This window comes from Felis catus, chromosome B2 (genome assembly GCF_018350175.1).
Source record: "Felis catus isolate Fca126 chromosome B2, F.catus_Fca126_mat1.0, whole genome shotgun sequence".
NCBI classification, from domain to species: domain Eukaryota; kingdom Metazoa; phylum Chordata; class Mammalia; order Carnivora; family Felidae; genus Felis; species Felis catus.
Genome location: NC_058372.1, coordinates 120220363 through 120247854, shown reverse-complemented (window position 1 = coordinate 120247854; position 27492 = coordinate 120220363). Strand labels below are relative to the sequence as shown.

Genomic DNA, 27492 nt, shown 5'->3' with positions numbered 1-27492 from the left:
CTGTCTTGACTGCAACTGATACAGACCAAAGTCAAACAAGTTTAAAGAAGAAAGAAAGAAGAAAAAGGAAAAGAAAAGCTTTGACTGATAAAACTAAAAACTCCAGGTACGGTTGTTGAGTAGATGTCCTGTCTCCTGATATGCTGAAGCTAAATGCTTCCACAGCGTCACCAGGGCTACATTTCTCAGCTCTGTTTCCCACTATCGGCTTCATATTCCCGTTCTCTCTCACTGTAGAAGGAAGGATGGTCCTGGTGTTCTAGGCGGATGATCCTAGCCTGGGGCTTATGATCTCCGAAACACAGTGCATCTCTCACAACATCTTTGGAGAAAAATCTTGGGGTAGGTTTTCACAGGCGCAGGTTGGGTCCAATATCCGTCACTGGGCAGATAAGTTATTGTGGTAAATAGAATGGAGTATGATTGGCTAAGGCTCAGCCATATGCCCAGAGATATGGTGGTTCCCTAAAAAGGAGACACTGAGTACACAAAAAAAGCTCACGTTCACTATAGACATGGAAACCCACAGAATGGCAGAAGATATCTGCAAATCATATATCTGATAAGTAATGTCCAGAATAAAGTATTCCTACAATTCAACAAAAAGGAAACGCAATTAAAAAATGAGCCAAGGACTGACTAGACACTTCAAAGAAGATCCACAAATGGTCAATAAGCACATGAAAAGATGCTCAACATCACTAATCATGAAGGAAATGCAAATCGAAACCACAATGAGGTGTCTCCTCACAGACATTAGAATGACTACAACCCAAACACATGATAGTAACAATGGTGGGGATGTGGAGACACTGGAGCCCTCCTGCATTATTCGCGGGAAAGTGAAACAGTATAACTGCTATGGAAAAGGGTGGCAGTAACTCAAAAATTTCAAAATAAGATTACTACATGATCAAGCATTTTCACTTCTGGCTATATACCCCAAAGAATTGAAAGCAGAGACTCAAAGAGGTATTTGTACACCCATGGTCATAGCACCATTTGTTGCAATAGAAGTAACCCAAGTGTTTATCCCTGGACAAATGGATAAACACAATGTGGTGTATCCATACGAGGGAATATCATTCAACCTTAAAAAGGAAGGAAATTTTGACACACACTAGGACATGGATGAACCTTGAGGACATTATGCTACACGAAGTAAGCCTGTCACGAAAGGATAAATACTGTAGGGTTATGCTCATATGAGGTACCTCGAGTAGTCAAATTCACAGACAGAAGGTGGAATGCTGGTTGCCAGGGGCTGGAAGGAGGGGGCATGGGGGATTCTTATTCACTGGGTGCAGTTTCGGTTTTGTAAGACATGGAGTTCTGCCAATGAATGGTAGTGACAGCAGCCCAACAACGTGATGTCCTGATTTCCACTTAAAAACAGTCAACGCAGTAAACTTGATGTGTATTTTACTGCAATTTTTTTAAAAAAAAAGGCATGTCCACTCTAGAATTTTTTTTTTAAGATGCAAAGTTGTCCCAATTGCTTTGAAAACCTTTTTCTCCACTTATCCTGTAGGGACTCTCTTCTGAACATATTATGCAGATACTCCTGCAGTCATGCTGAATCCTCAACACCCTCCCCGATTTGTTTTCCCCATACTAGGTAGCTCTAGAGACTCCATAATCCCCCACTCTGGTCAGCAGCCTCCTCAGGCTCATCCTTTAGTTCGGTGTGCCTGTAAGTCAGTTGTGTCAAAAGCTGTTGATGTATGTGTTACATCCAAGAAAGGTGTCTTAAAGAGGGGGCATCGGGAAAATGTGTTTCTGCTTAAATGAAAACCAACTCAGCAGCTTTCGTTGGGTGGTTATCTCTTGGGTTCCCATATAGAACTGGATATTCACTGGGACCATGAGGCCAAATGATCAGCTGAGAGCCCCTCCTACCACTCATCTGCAGAAGTAGCATTTTTACGGCACGAGGGCCATTTGTCACCTAAATGGCCACACAGGATGGTACTTGCAGGGCATATATGCCCACAGGGACGGAAAAGAGTCACGGGTAACTCCACTACTTGCCATCTCACATGCTTTTGATGGCACTTTTCCTCAGATCAGAATTCTGTAAGTTCTGAGCATCTCAACTGAGATACGCGGAAATGCTGTAAGCATAACTTTGTGGTCTAGACAGTCCACCTGATGGACCTAGGTTCCAAGCTGTGCCACCCACAAGTCCTAGGACGTTACGAGGTCACTTAAACTAGATAGTAGGACTAAAATACCACCTCACGAGGATGTAGTAATCAAATGAGGTTACGTATGGTAAGCTCCTGGCTCATTTAAAGTCTCTTCCAATGTGAGTTTCCTTCCCCTCCCTTCTCCTCCGTGCTCACTTCAGAGCTGCCTCCAAAGCTACTGATTAAATCGAAGCCTGGCCACTTGCAGCATGTTCCCATTCCTCACCTTGCTTCAATGGTTCCAGCTGTCTCGACCCGGGTGTGTCCCTGCTGAAGTCAGATGGATAAAACTACGACAACAATAATGCAGGCTTCACGGAGACAGAAGAAGGTGCATGAATGAATATCCTTACTTTGCATAGACAGAAGAAAAATGTTCTCTTTCCTCTTCTTAAGAGCCAGTTGAGTGCTTGAGCCAAGCATGGGGACGACATATGTTGCCAGACGTGGTAATAATCTGTGGTAGATTTTATTTACGAAAGCAGCCGGTCCTCAGAATTTGGAAAATACGCTTGTCATTTGTAAGACTCTAGTGCAAGTGTAAAAAATGATGTGTTATTCCATCTTTTTTCCAGAGCCCACTCTAATGTCTCCTCCACTTTAACCCCTAATGTTTCCATCTGATGTACATGCAATTTCATGAGCCAAATAGGAAGGTTTTATAGATGTGTTTGGCATTATTTTTAATTTCTCTTCACATACACGTTATTACTGCCCACTTTCATGAAACAGTTTATTCACCATAACATATATTTTAATGAAAGCCATATTTTGGGGGTACATGAATCTGTCCAAGAAGAAGCGACTAAATCACCTGTCAATCTGTTGTAGAGCTCCTGCTCAAATAGGTCTTCTTTGGCAAATAAATTAGAAATGCCATGTTTGTTTCCAAGTAGATGTAAGGCGGCAATGACTTGTAGAAAAGACACCAATGAGAAGTTCACAGAGGCTTTTGAATTGCCTCAGGGTTGTTAATCCAGATATAGTATTATTTATTGTTACTAGAAACTGGGGTAAGGCAGGAGATGGGAAGGCAGGATATTAAGTCAACTGGTAATCCCAAATAATTTCCCATGATGCACACTGTACGTACACATTCTGCATTCCTGCCATCATTTCTAGCTTTCACTAATGCTGTCTCAAGGTCGCACAAGTGGCAAATCTTGTTTAAATGACTAACGGACACGATCCGATGAAATTACTTAGGATTCTATTGACTGCTTTCAGAGTGATTCAGTTATGACCCGACAAGGTGTCTCACAACCAACCAGAAAGTCACTGCAAGTCCAACATGCCGCTGGACAAGTCTACCTTGAGGCCCACCACACCTCCAAAGTAACACTTCCAATCACTGGACTCAGTATCTTCCTCCAATAACTAGCTACCAGAATCCTTTTTTCTTTTGTGTTTCTCATCTCTGTGAATGGCGCTGCATCAATCCAATTTCCCAAACCAGAAATCCAGAGATAAGGCTGGATTTGCCTGAGGGCATGAGAAGAAGCAGGAACAACTGATAAAGGCTAATTATCCTTAGCATGGTAAGCTCTTCAATCTGTGTACTTGTGTCCATACTCAAGGCCATCACCTAACTCAGGAATCTATCGGTAACTCTCTGAGACCCTGTGCCAGCCTCGCAGATCCCCTATTTTCCACTGTAGGGCCAGAGGGACTGTCACCCACTGCAAATCCAGACACATCCTCTGTTTACAAACCTTTCATTTGACACCTACTGATCGTATGATAAAATCGAAATGTGTACTGAAAATAAAATGGTGGATTGAAATCCTCATGATCTGGCCCTTGTTTATTTTCCAGTCTCATTTCTTACTATCCCCTCCCTTCACTCTGTGTTCCAGAAACAGTAATTATTTGCAATAGTTCTCTGACCACACCATTCTACTTTTCTCTCTTACCTACATTCTTCTGTATTTCCCACTTTGTCTAGATGCTTCCAATCCCTTTTCCCTGGCCTGCCTTTTCCATTTTGTCTTTGGCGTTCTAGCTTGGAAATCATCTTCTCCAGGAGTCTTCCCTTTGAGGGCTGGTTAAGTGCCTCAGCAAACTATTTGCCATGTACCATATGGCACCCATTGGAGCCCCCCCCTTCACTTGCACAAGGTCCTCAGAATCTGCCACCCACCCCCCCCCCGCCCCATATCTACCTGCCTAAGAGCCTGACGGTCAACAGTGTGATGAGTTCAGAGTCAGCCCTGCCCTGTGGTTCTGTGGAGACTAATTTACTCGGTGTCTCTTTCACCGCCTCCAACACTTACTCTCATTCAGGGCTGTGTATTTTCACCGAAGGCTTCCCAGAGAACTAGACTGACATCATCATTGCAGTCACCCACCAGACATAACAATCTAAGATTTTATGACTACAAAGACAACACGGTACCCTTTAGGCCCAGAAACTGTTTCCCACAAGCCTCAGTCAAGAAGCATTTTATAAGGAGAGAAAATGATATTCTAGCTTGCATAGAGCGATCTGCTTTGTCAGATATGAGCACATGGTATTTGGACATTTTTCAAATTGTATGTTAACACAGTTCTGGAAGGTTCTCTGAATGAGAGACAGGCATTTCAAGACCGAACTTGAAAACTTTTCCCCATGGTGCTCTGAAGAACCATCTTTGTTTATCACAGTACATCCTCAGAACGGACTGAGGCCTGGTCAGCTTTGAGAAGTTTTTGAGTCGTGGCCCATGAATGAGAATATATGTTCTTTTACACTACTGTATCCGATAATTAATTTAAAAAATGCGTATCATACACAGATGTTAAGTAATGGTTCTCTTTTGCTAGCTAAGTGAAATCATACATTTCTCTTTCTTTCTTTTTTTTGTTCCTGGAACTCGGAATCACAAACCACAGACAGACCTTGCAAACAGATCTAAGTTTTATGTGATATTTTCTGGCTTTAAGTAATTAAAATCAACTAAAGCTACTGATGTTGCATATTATTATTATTTAATAAAAGACTAATGGGGGCAGAGGAAGCAATTACTGATTCACTACAAACTTGTTTTTTTTTCTTTTCAGATCATTCTCCATTCACGCGTAACTCTTTTTCCAAATGCATCTTTACTTAGGGCCATCCTTGCTCTTTATTTTCATGAATTATTAGTCCAGCAGATACTCCATCTAAGTGGTAAAAATTTACCAACCAAACTTAACTGCACATTTTCTCTTTTTAATTCTAGTCCAACATTTTAACATCTCTTTAATTTCAGACCATGATCATGTTAAGTGTTTTCCTATGGTTTACACATTCCTTCAACAACTATTTCTTTTGAGTATCTACTTTATGCCAGATACTTTCCTAGATCCTGGTTATATAGAAATGAGCAAACCACAGTAAGATAAAAATCACTGCCCTCGCAGAGCACACATTCTAGTGGGTGAGTCATCGGATACAAAAGATAAACTATGTGCCATGTTGGATAACGGGAAGTCTAAGGAGGAAGTAGTATTTGACGGTAAAGCAGGGAAAGGATAGAAATGCTGGGGGCCACGTGCAATTTTAGAGAGAGGACCTCCTCAATTTGGCCGTGAACCTTTTAAAAAAAAAAACTCCTGAATGCGGCCCTCTGAAATTTCCCTTCCGTTTGCATTTGAACAACAGATTTGCAAATAAATCAGTACCACACACAAGGTAATAAAGCTGTTAAAAGCTGTTTAAGAAATACACTCCTATCACTCTGGGGAAGCTACTTATAAAGGACACCCCATATTCATCTTAAAAAAAAAAACAAAACAAAACCGTGCTTTAAATACTCTAAAAGGCACTGTTTTGTCATTAGCAAACGGCAACTACTTTCTGCATAACACAAGAATGTAACTGCTTCCATGTAACAACCAACTCACAGCCTTTCCCTTCACCAGCCCACTTTCGGTCTTGATGAGTGACCTTCTGCCTTGTTACATCTCAGCTCGCTTTAAATGCAAACTACATAATCTAGGCACAAGCAAGGGAAGGTGAGACTACACCAAGAAACCCAAGTATAGATTTCACATTATTTAGAATCGAGCTAAAGCCACACAACAAAGACTCTACAACCTGGGAGGGTGAAGAAAATGAAAACGTTTCCAAAGGTATTTATTGAGACATAGTAAAGATGTACATATTTTTACAGGCTTTTAATATTAATTTACATTTCTTTAAATTATGTAGGCCCCGATAATCTATACTTTACTAATACATAACAGAAACCCTTGAGCTGGACTGTGAGATTTCCAAAATGCCACCATAGTTGCGAGTCAAGATGCAACTTTGGTGCGTGATGCTTCAATTTGTTTCTGAAGGAAACACTGAAGGCCATATTCACTGAGAAGGTAGGCTCATCACAGACAAATTTGCTTAAAAGAACAAAGACAAAACAAAACCCAGCAACTTCAGACTGGAGCATGCTCTTCACGCTATTTTGAATCTTAGCTCACCAGAGACTAAGAAAAAAAAAAAAGCACGTTTAGAGGGTTATCTACTTTTTGTGCGCCAAATGCATGGCTCTAAAATCTACTTTTTGCCTCGGGATTTGACTTACAAACTTTCGTAGGGGTGTAGTGACTTAATCTTGTATGCTATATTACTATAGTCAGGCCACCTGCTTTTCTATTTTTCAGGTGCAACCCAAGGTGGTTACCTTCCCTGGTGATAAACCAACTTGTGTACATGTAGTAGCCAAAAATTCCTTTCAGTGACCAAATTACTTGTCAAATTGGTTTACAGTAAGGCACAAGAGTCCATGTCAACAGAAAGTGGGAATTTCCAAAAGGGGTTGTCCTTTTTGTTTGCTTGTTGGCTTATTTTTGTTTGTTTGTTTTTGTAGATCAGAAAGCTAGAGGATCTTCTGCTCCTAGCATAGGAAGGGCAGAGTTCTAGACTGAGCATGCTCAAAGTTGCACGACACGCTGCGAGCTCGGCCACATTGGCTTGTGCCATTATTGTGCCAAACTGTTCTCTGTCAACCTAGCTTCTAGGTTTTATGCTTGCAGTCTCTTCTGAACACACTATCAGGGGAGAAGATGTGTGTGGGGAACAGCACTAGGTGATGTAATTGGTGACCCTCCCTTTGCCCTGTGAAGGGTATTCCTCTCTGTACCTGCTGGTTTAGCAGCATTAGAAGCCTTGCTTGTTTGATATGGAAAAAGAATGAAAAATCTAGGTATAATGCCGCAATTCTATCATTTAAAGAAACTGGCGATAATTTCGTTTTATTCACAGTAATAAATATTTAAAGTTTTAGTGCACAAAACATAATTATTGATAGCCAGTGCAGCTCTTTGATTTTTTTAAACTGCTATTTTCAAGCTAAAGGCCAATATAAATGTAAGATTATTATTAGTATTATTATCATTATCATTATTATTAAAAGTCTTGCAACCTTACTTTATCTGCACCAGTACCTGGGGCAGAGAGAGCCAAAAGTTACAAAATTTAAAGAATATGTGGAAGGTTCACATGATGAAATCACAGCCTTACAATCTGCAACATTGGATCTCAAGCTCTTTCTGCCCGATGGAAGTATGGCCTCGGCATTCAGTAAAGAAATACGGGTTTATAGCCTGCAAAATGAAACCACATTTCCATAGTGAATGCTGCGATCGGTGTGCAAAGCACTGATCTCTGGGAGCCACCGAAGCGATCACGGACCAGCCTCTGGTTAGGGGCGCTGCCTACGGACTGGACTCCTGGTTCCACATGATGACATTTTAAACACAGAACTGCAGGTGCACACCCCACTCAAACATTCCTAGATCTTGAAGTCTTAAATTCCCACAAGGGAAATCATGTCATACGAAATGACAGGAGAACCTATATCGTGTTCCTAACGTGGGCTACACACCACGAAAAAAAAAAAGAACACATGCACACACGACGATGGCAGGTTCTCCTTGCAATGAATGCAGGTCATTGTGCAGAAACAGTGCAGGCAGAAATGAAGGTGCAGGGGTCTCCAAGGGAGAGAAACTGGACTGACGCGTTAAGACAGAGAACCAGATACTATTTCACTGCTGCAATTTCGGTCTTGCTCCCAAGATCTGGCTCACTTGCCAATTTATTTTATGATGATATTCTAGGTAAAATTGTCATCGATTCACTCCTTCCTTTAGAAACCATCTGGGCATTCGCCTTCCGCCACGGAAGACCTTTCGTTTTTGCCACGGCATCAGGAATGAATGCACTTAGCTTGACGTCAAGCCATAGTTCGCTCGACGTGAATTCTAAGCCATGTTCACGGCTTCTCCTAAGAAAGTTTGGGTACTATTTGCTTATGATTTTAATGAGACTATTTTCCTCTACACGACTTACACATATCGGAAGGTCAAACTCAAAATAATGTTAAGTAGTCATGAATATGGCTCTTAGTTTTCTCCAGGAGAACTGTAGAAAGGGTACTCGAGACTTCAACATACATTTCACTTTCTAAGTAAAGGTCCCACAGTCTTTCTCAAACCTTCTGCTTATGGTTGGATGCACAAGTAGTTGCCTCATATAATTATTGGAATTATTAAGAACCCAAATAAAACACAAGCTTTCTTTTATTATCATTGTTTTCTTATTGCAACAAATAGTTTCTTGCTGATGCAGTATTAAGCTTTTGATAGCTTGAATTTTAAATTTGGTCATCTTAAGAATGATCACAAAGGTTTTTTTTTTTTTTTTTCATTATCTACAGATTTTAACCAAAGTTACATTGTAACACACAAACGCTGTCTTGTCTTTAAGGCACAACACATCAGTATGAACATTCTGTTTGCCAAACTTAAAAAAGAGACATTTCAGACTCCCATTTCCACCCCCCCCCCGCTTACCCCCTGCCCCCCCCCCAACAAATGAAAGAAAAATTGCATCCACTTTCAAAGTCAGCTGCTAATAAAGTCACAGTAAATTATTTTCATCAATAATTTACACAAATTACAGGTCTAGATAGGATTGTCCTTATACAGTCTGAGTGCATTCCAATTCAGATTTTCTGGGCTAGGTAGGCTAAAGTCAGATTCAAACCTCAGGGCTGAGAAGATCTCCCATTTTGAGGAATGTTGTTGAGCACCACCTTGTCGGACGGAGCACGTGTTGGGACTTTGCCAGGGTGAGAGTTCTTTGCTAAAGCTCTTAATTCCAGTTCGGACTTGTTCGGTGTGTACCAGCAACCTCCACAGATTTTTTTTTTTTTTAAACATTAAAGTGTTGTAAATATAAGACCATAGAGCTTCCTTTCTGTAGCACTAAAGTTTAACTTCCATTCAGCAATCTGAATTCTTCATCCTGGAACTGTCATTCCAAATATGATTTCATCCTTTAAGACAATTTATATGTGTAAAAGCCAGAGGCATTGAATCACACATAAAAATTCAGTGTACTTGAAATATATATATAAAAAAAAATGGATCTCCAGCTAGAGAACACAGTTACAAATACTCTAATTCCAGTGCTTGATGTAGAGCCAAGAGGTCTGAGTGACTTGAAATCCTCCAAAAGGGCATGTTGTGCTGTGTGTTGACAGAGGGAGGTACGGGGGAGAGAAGGGGAAGGAATGGAGAGAAATCGTAACTATTGTCTCAACGAAGCAACAGTAGACACAGAAACGTGTGGTTCACCCACATTCAAGGGAGGCATGATTGTATTTGAAGGCTTGGTAACATCAGTATCATACTGTCTTCAAATAAGAGAGAAATAGATCTGAACTGGATTTGAATATTTATAAAAGCAAATACTGAAATTTCTGAAGTGGTTTAGTATTTATTCTGGAACGTATCATTACCAAGATTAGCATCTGGGGTGCAAGCTGAGCATCAAAATCCTCCCTGGCTGAGGGGACGCGATTTTTAACCACAACACTCCTTAGGGTTCCCCTCTCGGTTAGAAACAAAATTTTGACAATGACACACTTCCTGAGTCCCAGGCTTTTTATCTATTGGAGAGGAAGAGGGTGAATTCTTTTGTATGTAAAAAATAATTTGAAGCTGGACTACGTAAGGTAGAAAACAATGCAGGGATAATCAATCTTCTTCCTTGTCTCGGGTAAGTAATAACTTAAGCCGGTAGCATTGACTTAACTTCCTTCATGGTGTGGGACTGAGAGAAATTTCGCACTCCGGCATCCATTCACAATAGGAGCGATATGTACCCGAAGGAACAATAGTGGGCTCTTGTGGGGAAAAATATGCTTAGACATTACAATGGTTTGTGGCTCTCCAAAGATATACCAGGATACGGTATATGTGTGGTAAATTTCATGACAAAATGTGATTAGAAAAAAAAAACGTTGAAAAATTCTCCATTATGGACAATAATGAAAACAAAGAAATAATGCACTATAGCAATTAACAAAGTCAAGCATTACTTGTAATTTTGGGCTGATGGCACCTTATAGAATATATATGCATGGAATATATATCTATAGATACAATGGGAATAAATATATCCATATATATAAAACAGGGAAAATATTTTAGTATAAAAGTTAAACATTCAACTAATAATCACTACTGTTATAATTCTTTGCTGTCCAATATGGTAGCCACCAACCCCATGTGTCTAGTGAGCACTTGAAATATGGCAAGTCCTGTCCAAAATGCATACTGAATTTCAAAGACTTAGAATACAAACATCACATTAGTAATTATTACATTTGTTAGGTGTCGAGTCAGTAATATTTTACGCATAGTGGGCTAAAGTATATTACTAAAATTAATTCTACCTGTCTCTTTTTACTTTTCTTTTTTTTTAAATGCAGCTTCCAGAAAACTGAAAAGTACAATAATGGCTCACATTATATATTCCTATGGGGGAGTGCGGTTATACGTTCTTAAACTTTCAACTTTCTGCTAAAATTTGCAAAACAAAGCATGTTTCTAGGTCCAATGAAAGCACAGCTATTCACGTAAAGTAACATTTTGTTTTTCCATTCAGCTCAGATCTATTTATAGTAACGACATAGTACTTAGTACTTTGTATTTCTGCGCATGCGATAACAGCCACATCCAAAGAAAAGCATGCATCCTGGATACTAGAGGAACCAGCCACCTGTGTTTCAAAACAGAGCTGTAAGCCTTCACCATCACCAAAACTGCACCTACATAAACAACCATTTGGAAGTAGCATTCTAACCCAGGTTCTCATCCACTTGGAGTCAGGCCTTTTTCCCCTGAAGTTTCAGGTGTAAAGCAGAGGGGAGGACAACTGTTGAGTGGGTCACATCCTGTTTTCACACCACGGGCAAACGGTGTAGACTCTATACATTTTCATTTTCAAAGGCATATAACATTCCTGGTTTGGAAAAGCGAATTTTATTAGCCCTGACCTAGACAGATGTGAATTTCACGTAAGCTCCAAGAGTTGCAAAATGTGTGCGGCAGTGGCTGCATTGACTACTTGTTGTGTGTTAATTCTGGTGCCAACATGAAAAATCGAAACAACACGGACTCAGGCCATTGACAAACTCCAGAAGTTATTTCAACTGTGTGCAACGAGGGGGATTCTACGTAGCAGTCCGCACTGAAAGTGGTGTTTCTTGAGGCTGCATCCCTGGCCTTCTACAGAACGTCCTGGGAGGGGGGGAGCAGGGTGCGGTCTGGGGTCACTGACACGGCTAATTGAGACCAAGAGCTCTGCGGGCGTCAGAGCCTGCACCAACTCTCTCAAGGTTATGGAAAAGCATGAGATTTTTCAATTACAGCTTCCAATACTTGACCAAACCTTCTAAAGTAGAAGCTCCTTCTTCACTTTGCTTGATTTGAATGATCTACAAACATAAATCACGTTTTTTATCTTTCTAGTATAGCTATAAATTTTCTTAAGCCCTCTCCCTCCTGTTTTTCGAAAACAGACATCAGGTGAACACAGCAGCACATACAAGTGTTTCAGTGAAGGCTTTATTGGATGATGATTTGAGGTCTCTTCAGGATAAGGACAACATTCTTTTTATGTAAAACAAGATAAGCCAATGTGTTGCTGTTTAAAAACAGCAGTTATCATTTTGCTTTATTTTATGAATTCTATGATTTTTATCCTGGCCAGATGATAGATATTTTGTGGTCACTCAGTAAAGGAAGCATTAGATCTCAGTGTTGTTTCGACTGATGGTTTGGTGTCTAGGACCAATCTTGGAATCACTCCTCTTTTGATCTTTTGGTCATTTAATGATCTTTTGATAATTTCATGGTTTTTAACTGCCTTAGTTTCTTCTTCAGAAATATGGGCCAGATGAAAGGGCTTATTTAAATACCTAGGGCCTATGAGGTCTCCTGAATATGTTCAACGCCAGCTGCTTGGCTGCAATCACACACTGACATCTCACTAAAACAGACAACATTCTTCTAGAAGATACGAGGCATACTGCCTCTGAGTCTCTATGACAAGTTGGCACCAAAGGATCTGAATAATACACGTCATTCCAACAGCCTTTATTAATTTCGCTAGCAAGGTTTTTCTTCAGCTATTAAAAATAGCCTCAGCATTTATCACCACGGAACACGCTTACTACAAGGCGTTCACCAGGACCATAGGGCATAAAAGCTGGGTGAGCAAAAAGGGAAGAACTGAGTCACTCGTGTGATTTCTATGGAGCTCATTAAACTTATCAGGTGGACCTTCGTGTTTAAAAATGGTTCCCCCCCCCCCATCTTTCTTAAAGATCACTGGATCTGTGTGCATGACGCACACACGTAAATAAACCTGACTGAATTTTCCTACGTTTCTATCAAATTTCAGGCAAAAAATGCTAGACTCCAAATGGTTTATTTGAATGTAAGTATCGACCTTCTCATGCTCTTTACTGCTTTGCATCTATAAATTTAGATCATTTGTCAAGCTGCCATTGGGCCAAACTACAGGAATGCAAACACAAAAGCTTGCATTAGAAGTTATCACACCAACATTGTTTGAGACAGGTTACCTTTTTTGCTGCCTGTTCTTCTTCTACACCATCCCCAATTACAACATATACTACTTTTCTGCCAAACCTTTGCATTATTCGTTCAAAGCAACTTTCTTTCCCTGGAAGATAAACGAGATAAAGTTCAGAGTGAAGTTACCTGGTTAGCGGCATGTTCTTCGTCTCGGCCATCTCCAATCACAACATAAGTTATGTTAGTGCCAAACCTGGACACTATACGCTCAAAACAGCTTTCCTTGCCTGAAAAACAATGCACTGCTTATTCTTCCAGCCACTGCATTCATTAACCTAAAGATTCATAAAGTGTTAGGTTAATTTCTCTCGAACATCAATCACTTAAACTAGCTTGCAACCTCTGGGTTTACGAAATCAACCAATATGTTTGAATAATGTCAGTCTTCACCTGAGACAGATTATTAAACAAATGTGTCTCACACTCCACAAAAGCCAGTAGGGTTAAGCATCTGACCCAGAGAAAATGTCAGCGTCTTGTACATGAGCAAGAGAATTCTGGAATAACTTTGATAAGCAACTGTGAGTTTTAATATCTATTTGTTTAACCCTGCGGATCAATTGTGTCTCGTCTGAGCAGTATAGACAAGTCAGCTAAAAACAGTATTGTAAAAAAAAAAACTGAAGGCTGATCTGTAAGGAAAGAGGAAATACTAAGATGTAAATTTACCTTGATAAAAAAGATAAAAAAAAAAAAAACTCCTTTCTTCAAGTGGCTAGGAGCTAGTCTGTTCAGATTAATTGTACCAAGGGTGCTGTCTGGGCCACAGCACTGGTGACACCCGTCTCCTCTGATTGCACTATGAGAATAACACCGTGGAATTTCTACATGTTCTTCATTTTACAACACTGCCATAATCCTCTGAATTTCATTCCCAGAATGTTCATGCAGTCATGGCTATTTTTGCATTTTTTTTTCTTAATCTGATAGTTCAGAACTCCAAAAAATACTAGCTTAAAGGGAAAAATAAGAATGATTGTGGTTTTTTCTTTCAGATTAAATATAAGGAACAATTTGACCAATAAAAAAGAATACTGTCCTTCCTAGAAGAAATGTTTATGCTGGTGTCAAATTATTTGATTTGCCAGAATGGAAGACAAAGTGTGATACATTAATCCTGCGGCGTAAATACATACATTTATGTAAGAAGTGAATGGGATTGGTATCAGGGTCCTGAACTGTATGTAGTGCCGTGACAATGTGGAATTGACATCATGAAGGCTTGGCTCTCTTTAACCATCCTCCTGGAACAGCTGCAAATGGGGGCTCTTTCTGCCTGTGCCAATATCAAAACTCGGCGAGACCCAGGGCAGGTTATTTTTGGTAGGGGATTTTAGGATTCTGAACTCTTGTCAAGGTGCCAGACCCTAAGTCTGTTGACCTTCAGGGTGCATTAGACAACCTGTTTCCCCAGTCATTTCCTTGACAGACAGTAGAATACAGGAGCTGTTTTCTTTTAACTCTTTCAGGACAGCAGAAGTCAGGAAGTTCTGTTTTTGAAAGATGCTTAAAGACTTGGTCTGTGAAAGGCAGTTAAAACTCCAAGATGGCTCCGCAGAGAGATATTAAGCAAATGAACAAGGCTGGAGTTCTTTGGTTACTGATTGAACATTTTTGGAAATGTGTATTTCTAGCCATTCGTGGGTTACAATTCATGAAATTGTTATTTTTTTTTTCTGAAGTGTAGGATCCTACTCAATCCCTCCGGCACTCCCCTGTAATGTCAAAAGAGTATTTTATCTTAGATCTAGATTACTGCATCTGCAAAGAGGCAATTAAGATATTTAAGATATTAAATCATTAAGGTATTAAATACCATGGCTAAAGACACTGTCTAGTATTTAGAAAACACGTGTGTTCCTGAAGTGTAAATACAAACACATAAGTAAGCAAATAGAATTGTCCAGATACTGAATTCAGAATTTCACTGGGCAACAGTTTTCATAAAATTTGCACACATACATTGGGTTTCAGGGTATTTTGTTATTTGCACTCCATTCAAATTTGCTTGATAATCTAATAGCAAAACTCATGGAAGAGGGAATCATGCAGACAGACATATTAAGGAAATCCCCTAAAACCCAGCTGTGAGCACATTCCACACAGAGTTGGAAGTAATTGTCTTACCTATTTTAGTTGCACTGTAAATATTCTCAATGGGGAAAGCACCTCCTAAACTATAGAGTAGAACCTTCGCGAGAGCTGGGATCAGTTGGGTTGTCGTTACCAAGACATTTACGCAGTTACTCCTAAGATAGGGAGGAAATATGCAGAGTTGTTTTCCAATACTAAATAATTTCGAATGGCACAGATTTTAAATTGTCACTGTGGCCTTTCAATTCCATAATAAATGGGTCCTGATAAGCTAACCTTTAAACATCAACAGTTATTCACGGAGTGCCTGCTATCTGGAAGGTACCATGACAGGTGCGAGGAATACATCCCCAAATGGGGGAAGTGGAAGAAAATGGGCAAAACAAAGTCATGGATGAATGACGTTTTTGTCCCCCTCCCCTGCCCCCCGCATCCCAGAGATACAGGAGAGACACAAGTAAATAGACACCTGCAATATGAAATATGTTCTATAATAAGGATCTCCTCAGGCTCCTGTGGAACATCAGAGAAGAATACCTACCTCAGCCAGTGGCAATCATGGGAAGGTTATCAGAGGGATGGCTTAGCTCTAAGTTTTACAAGTATCCAGATGAGGTAATTTTTTAGGGTGGTAAGACTCTATGTCTCAGGGTTTTCAGAGCCTGGAAAAGTAGTGGACATAGGCAGAAAGAAGGTAATGGGATGGGTAAAAGTAGTTTTTGGATTTTGTGCAAGAAATAGCCCAGTGTCCCAGTCAAGGGGCTGACAGATGGGGATTCTGGAGAAGAATGAGAGGGCTCTTATTTAGTCCAGAAGACGTGACTCTCTGAATCTCCTTTCCAACAACAACATAGGATTGCATTTAATGGACCCAGTTTTAATCCATCTACACAGGCCTTCCTCTTTGAAAGTAACAATCTTCCATTTTACAATTTACAGTTGTTTCTTTCACAGTCATATTGCAGGGAGATAAAGGAAACACCAAGAGAGTGGGAACTGTGAGGCAGAGATCTGGAAAGAATGGACTGTGGTCCTTCCTTCTGGATTATGGGAAAATTGAGCCATCCTGCCTTGAGGGGCTCACACCACACACATGAAACTGGGACTCGGATTGCCTTTCTCTACTGGTATTTTGTAGCAGGAGCCTTAAATACGTATTAGTAAGGGCCCCTAGAATTCTCTGGATTGATTGTCAGAAGCCTGGTTTCAACAGTAAGTCAGAAGAGCAAGCTGAGTGTCAACTCTTCATGGGTATGTATATACTGAGCCCCCAGTACACTTAATATCATGCTTTATATTCTTTAGACATATCCTGTATAAGGAAAAACTACATTTTATTCAAAAACAATTATAAAATCTTTATAATGACAGCCTTTTAAACATTTCCATTTGTAAATTATTTCCAGAGGTGCCCTGATCTTGTAACAGAAGCTCTAACTCCTGGAGACAAATGATGAGATTATCACTTATATGGGCTAAAGAAACAAAGCCTTCGAGAGGCAGAACTTTAATAAGCACCACCAATGCAATCCTTAATTTTGCCGATGAGGAAATAAAGACCTGAAAAGTGATTTTCCTGCCTATCATCAGAAAGAAACTCCCCAAATAATGGCAGATTATCAGGCATAATACACAAACACATCACTGGATTGAAATAATATTGAGAAATCTAGCTTTGCCACTTACGCCGTGTGATAACTGGAGTTATATCGTTTCTTTTTTAAATGGCATACGTTGCATACATTTATAAATTACAGATTTATAAGTGGCAAACACTGCATATATTTATATCCAATTTATAATGCATTGTAACTTTCAATTCCAAACATTGCATATATTTATATATGGCATGTATATACTTGTGCGAAATATGAACAAACATTAAGAACGTGAACAGGCGAACAGCATCAATTATTTAGTCATCCAGAGATGGTAACTGGTTTCTCCATTTTGTGTGTTTACTTTCAGAATTTCTATTTGTGTACAGGTTTTTTTTTCTCATTAGTACCATACTTCATATATAAGTTTTTATTCTACTTTTTTCACTCATTTATATCGTGAGCCTATTCATTTATGTCATATTGTCTACTAGTCCTCTTTTCCTAACAAGACAGAATGTGTGAAGACTGTATGTGGCTCCAACATAATTCTTTAAAGTGAGGCTCACTCAGTCACTGGTTTTGATTTCTAAATATTGTAAATAATGCTGCCTTACATAGAAAAATTTCCTACACATTTGAGTATGTCCTTTGACTATACTCACAGGGGAGGAATTAGAGCTGGAGGGGGCAACCTTTGCTAAAGACTCTGATATATAATTCTGCCATTTTGTAAAAGTCTCTATTTTTCTGATATCCTAGAAATTCTGTAAAAAAAATTACCAATATGGTCATCCCTGTGGATAGCTTAGCAAATTTCACGTCATTTAAATCTTCAATGTGTAATGACTTATTTTTCCCCTCCTTTTCCTTGTTAATATTTAAAAAAAAAATTTTTTTTCAACGTTTATTTATTTTTGGGACAGAGAGAGACAGAGCATGAACGGGGGAGGGGCAGAGAGAGAGGGAGACACAGAATCGGAAACAGGCTCCAGGCTCTGAGCCATCAGCCCAGAGCCGGACGCAGGGCTCGAACTCACGGACCACGAGATCGTGACCTGGCTGAAGTCGGACGCTTAACCGACTGTGCCACCCAGGCGCCCCTCCTTGTTAATATTTTTATTTCTGAAAATCACATACCCATATAGTTGCTTTAAGGCCATGCATTTACTAATAATCTCTCTATATTATGGATAGCACACATATAATCTACACAACAAGGTAATAGCCTTGGTTTTTAACTATCTAGAACTCTTTTAGAAATAATGAAAGCCATTGACCTCCTCCGCAGGGAAATGCACATGCCCCTACATTTTGCACACGATTTCAGGGACTTGGGAGGCCTTACATCCCAGCCTCCTTGACCCTTCCTCCCCATATCACCAGTTACAGAGATCACAAGGCAGCAAGTCCCATTTTAAAACAGCTCCAACTGTGGGACAATTCTTCCTTACACAGACCTAGAACCTTCCTTCCTAGGATTCCTACTCATCCCTCCCAATTCTCTCCTTTACAGACCAGAGAGAGATGTTTATTTTTGGCCTAACAGCTCAAACAATTGACATCGGTAATCGTGTTCCATGTAGGACTCTTCTTCAAACTAAACTCCTTGGTTCCTCCCTCCAACTGTTCCTTTAATGGGGTTTCCACAGCCGAAAACCCTTCTGGACACTTTGCTGGTCCAACAAGACGTTTCAAATATGTCTGAGCGCCCGCTGGAATGTGGTGCCCAGAACTAAAGCAAAGTACTCTGTTCTGGCTTTCCCAGCCTGACCCAGGACACTACGGCTCCCTTCCCGCCCCATTTATCCTTCCCACCATCGATGTGGTTGCTGCCGGTGTTGCGGCTAGAAGCCACGTGCAGGATTTCAGGCACACACATTTACTTCCACGCTCTAATCCGGGACTCTCCTTTTACCCTGCCAAGGCTTTCTGTATCCCGGTTCCATCAGTCCACATAGTCTTTCTCTGAATGTGTGCTACTTACAGGTTTGCTAAGCATGCTTCTACTTGCCCACCTAACTCAGAAGTAAAATGAGGGAACGGGATGGTGCGAAGATTCATCCCCACCCCAACTAGCTATCACTTTCCAGGTTTATATTATTTTATTAGGTAGCATTTATGGCACACGCCATACCCATGTAGTCAGAAGTCTATTCAGTTCTATTGCCTGTACCAGTAAGTCAGCATTTCTCTGTTTAGCTCAAACAACACAAGGGTTACAAGTTCTTCAAAGAGGCTTGTCTTACTATTTTGCTGCATTTAAATCATGTATATTATCTATAATGGCCTAAGACACTTTAAAATATGCACTCTGTGGGTAAACTACATGCTCCTGTTTGATTGCGAGTCACATGACCTTCCTGTGGAGACTGCCCGTAGTTATGGAGAAAGAAGGGTAAAGAGAAAGGGTCTCCTGGCTATTCTGAGAAGCATCAACTCCCAGCTGCCACCCCCCATCCACCTCCCCCTCAACGTACATTGAAAATACTAGATTCACTACATTCTTAGGTTCCTTCAAACTCTAAAATACTCTAGGAATTAAGAAAAAAATGATGCATATTACACTATTAAAACTACATCTTGAATATAATAAATATAGAAACTGCAACAATACCACTTACCTAGTACTAATAATCGATAATGATTTAAGTGCATTTGTTAGCCAGGAGTCTGTCAGACCTTCAATCTCTGCCCTCAACTGCAACCATGCGTCTCTCTTGGCAGGGCCAAGGAGTCCTGCAACGATGAAAAGCAAGGTAGAATCAACAGATGAAAAGTTTTCAGGAAAACCTAGTTTAGCCTCCCTTCTGTCCAGTATAGATAACCTCGGAAGCCGAGAGAGACTGACTTAGATCAATACTGATCCTTCATTTCAGAACTAATTACTCCTTCATCCAACAAACATTTACTGAACAGCTCAGGTTTCAGGTACTGGGCCCCAAACTGGGGATGTAACGTGAAAAAGTGGATCTCGGTCTCTGTACTCACTGAACCTAGAATCTGGCACGGTGGATGCCCACCACCTGCGGAGCTGCGACAGTTCCCGTGCCTGGGTCCCAATCCAAAAGACAGTGATAGAATAGAGCTGGAGAAGAAGGTGGGGCTTCACCAGTCTAGGGATTCAAACTTCAAACACTCTGGCTATCTGAACATGCTTCACTTCTTAATAATCACAATCATTACCACTTTTAACCAGCAGTGATGACATTATCCTATGTTGCCAAGTAGTACTGAAGCTATCACAAATACTCTGTTTTTTAAAAAGGCAAGAACTGCGCTTGAAATTCGGAAGCATACGACACGGTTATAAACAATGGTTAAAGCTGAACTAATGTTGGGGTAAGAGAAGAAGCAGGCATGCTATCTTTTTTATTTCAAAAGCCCTTGTTTTTATGAAAAAAATAAGATCATGCAATCCACCAGAAATAAGTTTCTTATTTAAACTGTATTTCAGGGCATCAGGGGCACATACACAGGTGGATGATTTTTTTAAAATATTTTTTAATGTTTATTTATTATTGAGAGACAGAGAGAGACAGAGCACGAGCATGGGAGGGGCAGAGAGAGGGGGAGACACAATCTGAAGGAGGCTCCAGGCTACGAGCTGTCAGCACAGAGTCTGACGCGGGGGCTTGAACTCACGAACCGTGAGATCATGACCTGAGCCGAAGTTGGTCGCTTAACCAACTGAGCTACCCAGGCGCCCCAGGTGGAGGATTTTTTAAATCAAAATTTCTATTTTTTAGCAACTCATTTGTCCTTATTTCAATATAGTGATGCTAACAGATTAGCACAGAAAAATGGACTTACATGTCACCAACCTTTTAAAGCTATAATACCTATTTATTAACTCATCTTGTTCATTTTTAAATGATTTTAGTAATACCCTTCATGAGGGAAACAATGTCACATCTGAATGATAAAACTTACTTCAGATTTCTCAAAGGAATTATTTCAAAATTAAGCATATTACCCACAATTGATGTGAAAGAGAACACCTGTTTCTTTGATTTTACCAAAGTGTCTTACCTAGAGCTTTAGAGTGAATTAGGAAGCCGGAATTGTCTGCTCAGGACCCTGGACAAGTCAGAAGTCTGCCGGGCCTATTTCTCACCAGGAAATGAAGATCTCTCTTTTGTGTTTTTTTAAATGTTTATTTATTTTGAGAGAGAGAAAGAGAAACAGAGCACAAGTGGGGGAGGGGCAGAGAGAGAAAGACACAGAATCCGAAGCAGGTTCAGGCTCTGAGCTGTCAGCACAGAGCCGCACGCTGGGCTTGAACTCACGAGCCATGAGATCGTGACCTCAGCTGAAGGTGGACGCTTAACTGACTTGAGCTACCCAGGCGCCCCAAAGATCTCTCGTTTCTAGGATCCCTTTTGGTTCTAACAACAATAATAATAACGTGAGTATTGATTATGGTTCTACATGTTTTCTTTGTTCTCTTGTAGCTACTGAGTATCTACTAAGCACCTAGGGCTAGTTGGACACTGGGGATACATGGTGAACAGACACACAGCCCTGCCCTCATGACATGTGTGGTGTGTGTAATAATATATACTAGAGATGAAAATGTTACTTACTGTTGTGTATTGTATTCTATGATATGTATATAAATACACATTTGTATAGTATGCATAAGTATATATAGCTTATCATTCAATATTAGATTCTGATTTAAACTCCTCAACCATCCGTCCTTTAAAAAGAGAAAGAGAGAGAGAGAGAGAGAGAGAGAGAGAGAGAGAGAGAGAGAGAGAGACAGAGACAGATAGACAGAAAACCCTGGGAGAAAAAATTTATATGACTTCATAGCTAATCTTAGAATCTTGCTGACCTACAACTGATCGTAATAATAGAAATAATTATGGTTTATTTTACCAAGAAGAACATCCAAGATTTTAGTTTTGAGGTCACAAGTTGTAATATCACCCATATATATGAATGAAAATAAAATGGCTTAGATATAACCCACAGAGTATCTGAACATTTAAAGACCATGATGGGGTGCCTGGATGGCTCATTCGCTTAAACATCCGACTCTTGATTTCGGCTCAGGTGTTGATCTCAGGGTTCATGGGTTCGAGCCCCATGTTGGGCTCTGTACTGACAGTGTGGAGACTGCTTGGGATTCTCTCTCCCTCTATGTCTCTCTGACCTCCCCCACTCATACTCACTCTCTCTTTCTCTCTCAAAATAAATGAATAAACTAAAAAAAAAAAAAACAAACCCATGATAATCACATTTAATACTATACATGGGAAAGATACACTGTCAGATAACGTGCAATTACAAAATATAGACTTAAGTCTTTGAAATGACATAAAGCACTGTTGATATTTATTTCTAAAAGAATTCCAGAAAGGTAATGATGACTAACAACTGTGCTCTAATGACTGGGGGCCCTTGCTTCTAGACAGGTCTTCCCGCTGCCTCAATTGCTTCCTCTGTCTGGTTTACACCAACAATGTCTGCTGACGAGGGGTAAGCGAAATGCCCTGCTGTAAATCTTAACCAAGTATCTGGGCCCAAAGAATTCCCAGTTCTTTTGGCAGAGATGCACATTTTATTTTGCACTTACATTTTTTTTTCCTGCTACCAACTCTAAGGGACTTAGAATTCTGACAGAGTAGTTCAGCATGAGCTCTCGGTAATTTACCTTAGAGTAGGATAGCCTCTAATACGGAACACGGCACTACAGTTCAAACCCTACCTCTGTCTACAGTAGCTTTATTAGAGTTAAAGAGCCGCACATACCTCCAACATTGTTCTTGTAGGTGTTGTATAATTCTTTTACTCTTCTGTAACGAAAAGCCAACTTCCTCATCCAGTCAACCCCTCCTCTTACACCTGTTGGCAAACAAAGGTTTGCACTACTTGCAGCTGCATGGAAGCCATCAGTTGCAAAACTGTAGGTACTGTAACACCCAAAATACATTAAAAAGAAATAAAAGAAATAATTACATGTGCAAAACTCCGCAGCCGAATTTCTGTAGGAAATAGCATACTGAAAGGCATGGCTTACCTTAAGTCTTGCCCATTATCATCAGAGGAAACATCATCTATGTGAACTTGATCACACTCCTGTTAAAAACATTGGAAAAGTTATTTGTTTTTCAAACGATGCCTGTATGGTGTTGGAGGGTCTTCCAGCTTTCCATTTGGCCAGGCTGTGGCCAGAAGGTGGCAGCATTTGCCCATCCATCCCACTGCCAGCCTGGGGAAATGGCATCATTTCTATTCTGAGCCCAGAAGAGTGCCATAAAAAGGGGTGTGAAAACATATGCCCTGTAGGTTTCTTTAGAGCCGTTTACAAATCTTTAATCTTAAAATTATGGATAAGAAATTACCTTTGAGTCTCTACAGGAATGACTGCTGTTCACTTCCAGCCATCTCTGTTGTGCATACTTAAGTATGGGAATAACGCTGATCTGAAGATACACAGAATTCGTCTGGTCCGAACCTCAGGTGGTTACTATTCTTTGGTATTAGTTGAGCAACAACAGAGGGGCCTGATGCTTATGGTCCCCTGTGAGACTTCTGTGACTTCCTGCCTTTTGCTGGGCCAGGGATACCATGAAAGAACCATGCTGATGTTATTTTAAAAGTCCTGGTCTCTCAACGCAGGAAAAAGCTAATAACCACACAAGTCGACATTTTCTTTTCTTTTTTTTTTTTCACTTTTTTCAAGTTTTGAAATCTTTAAGCTGAAAACAATACTTAGAAACAAAAGGGAAATAAGGAAGATTTACCATCTCCAATGTGCTACAAATTCAGAGGAAAATAAACTTGAGGTACATATACCCATATAATTGACCTGATCTAAGTTACGGTGTTCTCAGAACAAACGGTAACTTTTCTGGATAAGGATTAAATTCTTCTTTGCTGTTCTAAGAATCCTGTTCTCTCTTCAAATAATCTGAAAAGTTCCAGTGAAACAGCATGTGATCTGAAGGTGGAATTTGGCTAGGGCATTTAAAATACCGAGTACTTAAAAAATTTAGGATAGGTAAGTTTAGCCTTTTGGGCTCTTTTTCTCTACTCAAATTATTTCAGTCATATTCACAGATGCTGACTGTATACATGGTACTTACTATTCAAAATCAATTTTTAAAAATTATTAACTTTGACAATAAGATGCCATATCAAACAAGGGCTTTTCAGCTACCATTTATATTCATTATAGGACCTGGGAAGTGCCTGGTACTGAAATATTTATCATCTCCGGTTTTCTATTCTGAATATGTTAGATCCTATTATAGTCTGGGGTGAACTAATTGACTCAGGCTTCTTTTAAAATATAAAATATAGGAGCGCCTGGGTGGCTCAGTTGGTTAAGCATCTGACTTTGGCTCAGATCATGACTTGTGGTCCGTGAGTTTGAGTCCTGCACTGGGCTCTGTGCTGACAGCTCAGAGCCTGGGGCCTGCTTCGGATTCTGTGTCTCCTTCCCTACCCCTCCCCAACTCATGCTCTGTTTCTCTGTCTCTCTCTCTCTCTCGAAAAATGAATAAACATTAAAAAATATATAAAATATAAGGTTAGCCCAATCAATACAATTTTAGTACATAACCTGAAAATCCAGGTAAATGGAAGGTTCATGTGATTTACATAAATTATGGGTTTAGGAATTTTTGCATAAATGTCTACCAATATTCACGGGTAAGGAAGGGCTCCAAAATGTTAACCTGACCAGAAGCTCCCTGAGAAGGGTGTTTGGGTCACCTGGATACACCCCCATTTAAGGCACAATTTGGCACACAGTAATCACTCAGCAACTCTTGGTTGACTAAATGGCAGATGTCCAGACAAATGACAGTTCTTGACAAAATTACCACAGTCATTTAAATTTTCTAAGACAACATTTCAATTATATTAAAAATAATATTCCAGATGCTATAAGGACTGTAAGAAGATATTTATACCAAGAGTGGAGGGGAGGAGACAGAATGGGGTACAAACCAAGGCTGCAGGTGTCAGAGTGGGATAGACTTTTGGAAAGGGTTTTTTTTTCCCCATTTTGACTGAGTACGGGTTGAAAAGAGTACAGCCCAGGGGCGCCTGGGTGGCTCAGTCGGTTGAGCATCCGACTTCGGCTCAGGTCATGATCTCGCGGTCCGTGAGTTCGAGCTCCGCGTCGGGCTCTGTGCTGACCGCTCAGAGCCTGGAGCCTGTTTCAGATTCTGTGTCTCCCTCTCTCTCTGAGCCTCCCCTGTTCATGCTCTGTCTCTCTCTCTCTCAAAAATAAATAAACGTTAGGGGCGCCTGGGTGGCGCAGTCGGTTAAGCGTCCGACTTCAGCCAGGTCACGATCTCGCGGTCCGTGAGTTCGAGCCCCGCGTCAGGCTCTGGGCTGATGGCTCAGAGCCTGGAGCCTCTTTCCGATTCTGTGTCTCCCTCTCTCTCTGCCCCTCCCCCGTTCATGCTCTGTCTCTCTCTGTCCCAAAAATAAATAAACGTTGAAAAAAAAAATTAAAAAAAAAAATAAATAAACGTTAAAAAAATTAAAAAAAAAAAAGAAAAAAAAAGAAAAGAGTACAGCCCAAACTTTAACCGAAGGAGGCATTATGCTTCCAGAAAAATCTTAGGGAAAAGTATAGGAAAAAGCAACAGTAGTGGCTATTGGATTGGGCTCTCAAGGAAAGGGTGGGGAGGTTTCATTATTAGCATGAAAATTGGAAATAAAGTTCTTCCAGAACAAGGAGGCAGCAAAATAGTTCTAAAGAAGACTTATTTTTTTATTTAGAGACGGTGACATTCTTGGTGAGTATGAAAAGTGTACTAAATCACTATCAAAATGGCATCATGTAAAGCTGCTCATTCTACTGAAACTCTGAGATCTTTCACCACGTAAAAATTTCCATCTCTGTCTTATAATAAACAGTAATATATAAGTAAATATCCAAAAAAGTGGGGGAAATCCTTATGAATCACTCTTTTACTTCTAATTACTTAGAAGCTATTTCTATATTTCATACCTTCTCATCCTAATTTGTGGAGAAACTCCTCTGACATTTCAAGTATTAACTCACATGATTAATTTGTACATTTTACCCCGAGATTTATTTTTCACTCCTGAGGACATCAGTGTATCAAACTTACTGGACCATGAGCTCCATATTTGAAGTTATGTTTGAGATTTTTCCAAATGGAACTTCTCTTTAAATTTATGCCTAGTTAACTATGCTTGTTGACTCTGGACTCTTGCCTGAGGATTACAGTCCAGTGAAAGAAACCTGAACTTCAATCACTTACATTTTTAGAAAATTCTAAATAATTGTTCTTCAATTAGTTTTCACTCAGAGGAATTGTGCAAGGATCGTTTTGACCCAAACCTGAAATACTAAAAACAGTGTAATGCTTGGCTTCAACAAATTTCAGTCTAAAGACTCAAACACTTATAATAATTCTGATGCTAATGTTAAATTCTTTATTTTTGTCTTACAAGGTGACCACAAAGTTGTCACTGATCTTTATCAGTCACAACCCGCACAGCAGTCTTCTCTCACTGTTGTGAAGCTGAACTCCCCGGTGCCTTCCTTTCTGGAAGTTATTCTAACTGAAATAACATTTTATTTCAACAGGGAGTGTTCTCTTCTTAGGAGGAGGAGGAGGAGGAGGAGGAGGAGGAGGAGGAGGAGGGGAAGGAGGAGGAGGAGGACGATGAGCATTTGCCTTCTCTGCAGTTGGGCAGGATGTAGAGAAGTGTCTATTAGGATTTAAATTTGTATCTTTTAAAGAATTATGTGAGAGCAGCTGCCACTATATATGTTACAGTATCTACTGAAGGATTTGAGTCTCAAATTAGATTTCTGGGTTAAGAAAAGGAACCCTGAGAGGATAAATACACCAGGAAAAAAAAAAAAAAGGAAACTTAATAGGCGAATGATGGAGTTACTCTCTTGAGGAATTTGCCTCTTTGTTAGCAGAAGCAGAAATAGCTTAACACCAGTTATGTAGCCCATGATTATCTTTGCTTACAAGAGGTTTACTGAAATAAAAAATTGGGTGAGAGTAAAGTTGACTTTCAAAGTCAGATGCAGGAGGAGAGCAGACATATATGTAAGTGCACTGAACGATCTTAAAAGCTACTGTTCAGACGTTATTTGTTTTCATGCTTGTTTATAAGCCTTTGGGTCTCCTTGGGCACTTCATCTAGATGTACATGCACAGGGGTCATGGGTATGTCTGTGCACATGTATGAGAGTTTAATTAACTTATATGCAGACACTCAATCATTTCACTGATTAGGTACTTACTGTTGGACACTAAGTTGTAGTGCTTGAGTCAAGTGGAATTTTTATCACATTTGAGAACATCACTAAAAAGCTATAATCAGAAGAGAAAGTCGATACCAGTATTTTCTCAGTTACTATTTTTACCAGAGATCCTGTCGGGTATTTTAAAAATATATTTTATATAGTATATAATCCAAAATAAAAATTCTTAAAGCACCATAGGTGACCACATGCTTCTGATATGCCAATATTCACGTCCAATGAGCTAGAAGTATTTGCAAATTCATCATATGTTACTTTCGCTTTCTTACTTTAGTATTCTGTTAAAAGTTGGGTGGTAAATTTATTCCATCTGGCTTCTAGTGTGCCACTAAAAAGCTAAAAGGTTATTTATTCCATTTATTTCTAGTAAAAAATAATTAATGAAAGAAATAAAAACTCTAAAACTTGAATAAAACCA

General features: G+C 39.9%; 1 protein-coding gene across 20 annotated transcripts in view; it reads right to left on the bottom strand.

The window, feature by feature from the left end:
• Positions 1-9019: 9019 nt before the first annotated feature.
• Positions 9020-27492, bottom strand: part of EYA4 (EYA transcriptional coactivator and phosphatase 4) — a 315525-nt gene continuing 297052 nt past the window's right edge. For 15 of the 20 annotated variants that reach the window (XM_006932029.5, XM_045058071.1, XM_045058063.1 and 12 more), the window contains 6 exons: positions 22821-22879; positions 22553-22713; positions 19417-19531; positions 15228-15349; positions 13088-13188; positions 9020-9680 (listed from right to left, as the gene is read on the bottom strand). In XM_006932029.5, the coding sequence (XP_006932091.1) occupies positions 9600-9680; positions 13088-13188; positions 15228-15349; positions 19417-19531; positions 22553-22713; positions 22821-22879 (639 nt within the window). In that variant the 3' untranslated portion in view covers positions 9020-9599. Of the gene's footprint in view, positions 12709-13087; positions 13189-13226; positions 13328-15227; positions 15350-19416; positions 19532-22552; positions 22714-22820; positions 22880-27492 lie in introns of all 20 variants that reach the window. The other 5 variants (XM_045058058.1, XM_045058072.1, XM_045058065.1 and 2 more) reach the window with 2 other exon arrangements.